The sequence below is a fragment of the Oratosquilla oratoria genome, chromosome 33 (assembly GCF_046742065.1).
Source record: "Oratosquilla oratoria isolate Oo_2021 chromosome 33, ASM4674206v1, whole genome shotgun sequence".
Lineage (NCBI taxonomy): Eukaryota > Metazoa > Arthropoda > Malacostraca > Stomatopoda > Squillidae > Oratosquilla > Oratosquilla oratoria.
In genome coordinates, this window is record NC_134809.1 from 45,934,542 (window position 1) to 45,941,296 (window position 6,755).

General features: G+C 46.3%; 1 protein-coding gene across 1 annotated transcript; it reads left to right on the plus strand.

Moving 5' to 3' along the window:
- Positions 1–1,767: 1,767 nt before the first annotated feature.
- LOC143017980 (uncharacterized) lies at positions 1,768–2,217 on the plus strand. Its single transcript, XM_076173018.1, has one exon. The coding sequence runs from the start codon at positions 1,768–1,770 to the stop codon at positions 2,215–2,217; it is 450 nt and encodes a 149-aa protein (XP_076029133.1).
- The last annotated feature ends 4,538 nt before the right edge of the window (positions 2,218–6,755 follow it).

Genomic DNA, 6,755 nt, shown 5'->3' on the forward strand with positions numbered 1-6,755 from the left:
TACACCAGGTGAATTTTTAATTATCTTATCTTTTATGGTATTGTTGTTTTTGAATACCAAGTAGATATTGAATTGTTTAAGAATATTAGGTAGTCCAACTAATTTCTCATTGTCACGAAGAACCAGAAGGTTCTTTTTGCAAAATACTTTTCTTTCGTGTAAAGTATTATGGAAAGATTTGTGAGCCATTTTTAGAGAAGTGTCTACTAAATGTTTTGAATACTTTAACTTGGAAAATATTTTAAATATTTCCCTCAGCTCATTATCCAAAAATTCCGGGCAACATATGTATAAGGTCTAAGAAAAATTAAACTGAATACAGATTTATATATATATATATATATATATATATATATACATATACGAGTATATATATATATATATATATATATACGTATATATACATGTATATAGACATGTATATATATATATATAATATATATATATATATTCATTTATATATATACATATATGTATATATATATATATATATATATATATACATATATATATATATATATATATACACATATATATATATATACTGTATATATATATATTCATTTTATATATATATCTATATATATATGTATATATACATATATACGTAAATGTAAACACACACACATATATATATGTATATATATATATATATATATATATATATGTATATATATGTATATATATATATATATATATATATATATATACATGCGTTGTTAAAGTCAACAGCTGTGATAGCATTATTCTGTTTATAGAATTTCTTTTCTATGTTACGCACCAATGTGCGGTCGTCTGGATGCAGATTTCTTAATAGGGTACTGAAGTCCATGATATTTTCCTCTAGACGTCTTTCGGCCTTAACTGGCCATCTTCAGGAAGTGTTGATTGGTCAAATTGTTGACAAAGAATAACTCGGTTTGGCCGTATGTTGGTATATATCGGCGGAGAGCGGAGAGCAGAAACGTCCGCCCGCCAATCAGCGCGCGGGATGCATTCTCTGTCTTCTGGTTGGTAACGACTTTTCAGACTGCTGTTGGATATTGATAGCGGGTTTTTTATTGTAAATTAGCACCGCTTCTATCATCTTTAGTCTTCTGGTGTCGTTATTTCTTTCAGTGATGGTGGTGATGCCTTCCATATGGTGCCTCTTATGTGCGAGTTCATGCTCATATAGGTAGTGTCTTTTTATGGCGCCGTCCTGCAGATGTGCTGAAATCCTCTTTGACAGTGTTGTAGTGGTGACGCCAATGTACCGAGAATTTAGGCGCCCGCAGTCACCACTGGAACATGTGTGCTGGTACACGACGTTCACCTCTTGCATTTCACTTGTCTTATGGAGGCAGCTGTTCTTTACGACTAAGTTGAATGTCCTTCTTGTCTTATAGTAAATGATGAGGTCAATTTTTGAAGCCGGGTCGGCGGTCCATTGGCCCATGGATACCAGCATCCCTTCGCCGTCACGTCTTCGGCCTCTTCCACGACCTGTCACATACTTCACAACGACCAACTGCACGGCTGATGTCACAAAAGGTCGTGTAGCACGGCATATCCCGCGATGCGGGGAACTGGAATCGATCCTGCACATCCTGCCAGAAATCTAAAGTCCTTCGACACGCGGAGATGGGCCCCGGGCCCTTTCACCAACCACAAAGACGTTTCGCTCATATCCACGTGGACGTAGTAGGCCCCCTCCCTCCGTCAGTTGGACACCGTTTCCTCTTCACCATCACAGACCGCTCTACTAGATGGTCTGAATCCATCCCAATGCCCAACGCCACTTCCAGCTCCTGCACAGGAGCCCTGCTTTCCGGATGTATTTCCAGATTCGGCATTCCAGAACACATCACATCCGCCCGCGGCACCATCTTCATGTCGCAGTTATGGACATCCCTGGGACAGCTATTGGGTACCTCATTCCACCACACCACAGCATACAACCCGGAGGCTAACGGCATGGTGGAGCGGTTCCACAGAACTCCCAAAGCGGCCCTGATACCACGCTGTAACAACGCGACCTGGGACTCTCAGCTACCCTGGGTCCTCCTCGGTCTTCGTACTACCCCGAAAGAGGGCCTCGACGTTTCCCCTGCCGAGATTGTTTTCGGCGAAACCCTCGTGGTACCCGGCGAATTCTTCCCTGACGTTCCTAGGAACAACGACATCAGCCGCCTACGAAGTATCGTCAAAGAATTCGCTCCGTGCAAACAAATTTAAAAGGCGCCAGAGCACCAATACGTCCCCCGAGATCTACACACATCAAAGTATGTCTTTCTCCGCACTGACGCTCACACGCCACCCCTCACCCCACCCTACTCCAGCCCCTACGAAGTTGTCCAGAGAAAGGAGGAAGCGTTCCTGCTATGCATTATGCAGCAACGAGTGTGTCTCCATCGACTGCCTCGAGCCAGTGTACCTAAAAGACAACGACCCACCTCCGGTATGATTCTCCAGGGCGGGCCGTCCCCTCTCGTACGCAACGGAACATTCTCGCTGAGGGGGGAATATTGTGGCGTCCACACCACAAACGACCGCTTTGCCACGCAGGCTAACAGATAATTGGCTACTGGAACAAGTCACCTCGCCGATCTCAACGACGATTGTTAGGGACGCACCGGGACGGCAGCCGAGGTCACGAGGCGATCGCTGATTGGCCGATCGGACTGTCACGTGATCCCGGAGTACTATATAAGCCATGTCACTTATACAATAAAGACCAGGCTTAATGACCTCATTATAGGTCGATAGCCTTAAAGATTAAAAAAACAAAAAAACAATAAAGATAGAACGGATTGAGACATTCATTTCTCACCACTTTCGATCACCCGACCACGTAGTCTGCCTGAGTAGCGCTCGCTACAAGCACAAGAATATATGTATGCTTCCACCTCCTCCTCCTCCTCCTCCTCCTCCTCCTCTTCTTCTTCTTCCCTCTTCTCCTTCTCCTCCTCCTTTTTCTCCTCCTTTTCCTTCTCCTCCTCTTTTTCCTTGGCCTCCTCATTCCTCCCTCTTTTTTCTTTAACCCTTCTTTTCCTCTTGACACAAACTATTTCGTACCCTCCTTTCCCTCTCTATCTATCTACCTCCTCTTCTTCCTCTGCTGCCACAGTCAGTCACTTCTCCTCCTCTTTCTCCGCTGCCGCAGCCGTTGTCATATCCTCCTCTTCCTCCTCCCCCGCCAACTCATGTATTATCAGATCTGTTTCACAGGTTGTCAACAGGTTGCAAACAGGTTGTATTGTGTCACAAATAACCAGGGCTTCTATGCTCTGGGGGGGGACAACATCGCACCAAAGGGGTGATCAAGGAGATTCAAGGAGGGTTGGGGCACAAAAGGGACAGATCTTTTTTTTCTTTTTCTTTTTCTTTTTTTTAGATGAGTCCCCAATCATAAAGGAATGCTAAGTGACTCTGGTCTGTAGGGGTGTCACTCAAGTTCCTGGAATATTGGCTGTATAAAAATTGTGCAATCAATACTCCATGCGGAGGGGGTGGGGGTGACATGAGCAAAAATGCAAGAAAGAAAAAAAAAGAAAGAAAATAGATAATAAAGAACAAAAAATAAGAATGACAAAAAGAAAGATGTAAAGAAAGAAATAAAGAGAAAGAAAAAGAAAAAAGAAAAACGAAATGAGAAAAAGAATGAAATGAGAGAAAAGAAAAGAAAGGAATAAGGGGAAAAAAGGAAGACAGACAGTAAGAAAAAAGAAAAAGAAAAGAAAGGAAATAAAGAATAAATAAAGAAATATCTGGACAAGTAGGTCCACGCCGAGCACAAGGGCACGTGGCACCGGCCTTCTCGGCCGAGGAAGCGCGTTTGGCTGTGGACGGAAAAAGTGTGAAGGAGAAGCGGAGGGAGAGGGAGGCACGACACGGGAAATGAGCGATGACACCTATCAAGCTTCGACATGGAGAGCGAGTACAGTGGACGGGAACACCATGGGAGAGGGAATCAGGCTGAAGTAAGAGTTTAGTGTGGAGAGTCACTGGAGGAGAAGAAAGAAGAGCCCTGAGACAATGCAGATCTGCGAAGTACTCGAACATGGAGGAGAGAGGAGGAGGGACTAGGGTGAGGCAAGGAGAGGGATGGGAGAGGGAGAGGGCTGGGAGAGGAAGAAGGGTGGGGAGGAGGGAGAGGGGTGGGGAGGAGGGGAAGGGGAGAAGGGGAAGGGAAGAAGGGGAGGAGGGGTGTGAGGAAGAAAAGGAAGGAAGGAGGAGGGCGTGGGGGAGGAGGAGGGAGAGATAGAAGGGAGGAGGGATGGGGTGGGAGGAGAAGGGGAGGATGGAGGAGGGAGAAGGGAGCGGAGGGAATGGGAGGAAGGGGGAGGGGAAGGAGGGATGAATTAGAGGGAGGAGTGGGAGGGAGAAGGATTGGGGAGGGTATAGGAGGGAGGAGGGGTTAAGAGGGAGGAGGATGGAGGAGGGTGCAGGAGGGAGGAGGGAGGGGAAGGGGAAGGGAGGAAGGAGAAGGGGAGGGTGGAGGAGGAGGAGGGAGAGGAGGGAGGAGTGGAAGGGGAAAGGAGAAAGTGGGGAGGAAGGGGGAGGATGGAGGAGCAGGAGGGGAGGGGAAAGGAGGAACGGGGGAGGAAGGAAGAGGATGGAGGAGGAGGAGTGGGAGGATAGGGAAGGAGGAGGAGTGGAAGCAACGGGAGGAAGGGGAAACGGTGGATGGACAGTAGTTGAGCCATGGGTAACTCTAAAAAAGGAAGAGGGAGTGAGGGAGAGATGAGGGAGAAGAATGAAAGGGAGAGAAAGAGGGATAGAGGGGGGGAGCAGAGGGAGAAAATACGAGTAGAAGGGCAAGGAAAGGAGGAGGTTGAAGAAGAAGAAAAAAGGGACTAGGGAGGGATAAGGAAGAGAAGAGGGAAGAGAAGAGGGAGTAGAAGGAAATTGGAAAGTGAAAGATGGCGCACGGAACAGAAGAGGAAAGAAAGGGAAAGGAAAGAGGAAGAGGAGGAGGAGGAGGAGGAGGAGGAGAGAAAGGAAGGGGTAAAAAATAACACAACCGGGCTCTGGCGAGGGCTTATTACCTCTCCTCCTCCTCCTCCTCCTCCTCCTCTTCCTCCTCCTCCTCTTCCTCCTCCTCCTCTTCCTCCTCCTCCTCATCATCATCATCCTCTTCTGCACGCGTTCAAAGGTGAGAGTTCGTCGAAGTTCAGAGTGACTTCGAGACCGTCATGTGACGAGTCCCGAAGTAAAAACCTAAGAAATGGTAAGATGTGGGTTCGAATCCCGCACTCCTCTCCAATTACCAGCAGTGACTGTTTTTTGTGTAGTTGTTTAGTTGTGAGTTTGAATCCCGCCTGTGCACTAGTATCATATTTGCTCACTTGTAGGTTCGAATCCCGCATTTCTCTCCGTTCGTCCGTACGTGCGTCAATCACTTGTTCAATTAGTTGGCATCTCTCTCTCTCTCTCTCTCTCCCTCTCTATCTATCTATCTATCTCTATCTATACATCTATCTGTCTATCTACCTATTGTGATGGCCCACCATCCTCCATGTATTTAAAATGTCTGTATATATATAATACTCTGTACTTGTTGGATAATTATGTATGTACTGTAAATTGCTTGTATACGTGTGGTCGTTTCTACTCCTTACTCGTCCGACAGACTTAAACTAGTTCTGTCCGGCTCATCCTTCCCCTTCCTCCCGTCCTCGCCAACACTATATATATTACATTCCGCCGGCTTCTAAGCGGACAATTTTCGTTGGCTATCGAGGCGTAACTTCCCTCCCCATCGCTTTCGCTCTAAATCCGTTGTGTACCCACGTAACTGTAATCTCATGACTTGGTTTCGGTTTAGGTTGAGGAATTAATTGTATATTGCTTAATTTTGTTGTTCTAAAGTTATTATATTTGTTTTGTTGATTTTTTGTTATAAATTAAATTAGTTATTTATGTTAACTTCCGTTTGTATTTGCCTTAACCACATCAAGGCCACAAAGTACGAACCCCTCCTAGACATATTTTATTATATCCTTGCGGGAAGGCATAACACTATATATCTCTATCTCTATCTATCTATATCTATCTATCTATCTATCTACCTGTCTCTCTCCCTCTCTCTCTGCTTCAATTACTTGCTCTTCCTACACCGTACTGCCCCAACGCTACCTCTTCTCTCTCTCTCTCTCTCTCTCTCTCTCTCTCTCTCTCTCTCTCTCTCTCTCTCTCTCTCTCTCTCTCTCTCTCTCTCTCTCTCTCTCTCTCTCTCTCTCTAATTCAACCTCCCGCCGCCGTTCCGACGAAACGACTCTAAGCCTCTGGGAACCAATAAATGTCTTCCGGGGGTCGACCGACCCTATATCCACCAACACGGCTTTTCTTTTTCCCATAATTCCTCCTTCCTTCCCTCCCTCCCTCCCATCCCTCCCACCCACCCCTCCCTCGTCCCACCCATCCCCCCTCCCTCCAGCCACAACCGTCTCCTCCACCACCTCTCTCTACCCCTGCGACCTACCAACCTCCATCCTCCTCTTCCTCCGCCAGGAGTCGTGGTTGGTCGGGGTTGGGGGCTGTCTGCCTGTGCCAGGGGGGCGGCAGGAGAGAGAACGCGAGACGAGGTCGACATCCTGAAACGGAACAATGACGACGTCGACGGCGACGACGACAACAATGATGGGATTTGTGGAAAATGAAGAAGGTTCTCGCAAATGAGACGTTGGTCCCCTGTGTGCTGCTGAATTTACTAACAAAATACCTTCCCCCCTCTCTCACTCATTCACTCACTCACTCACTCACTCACTCAG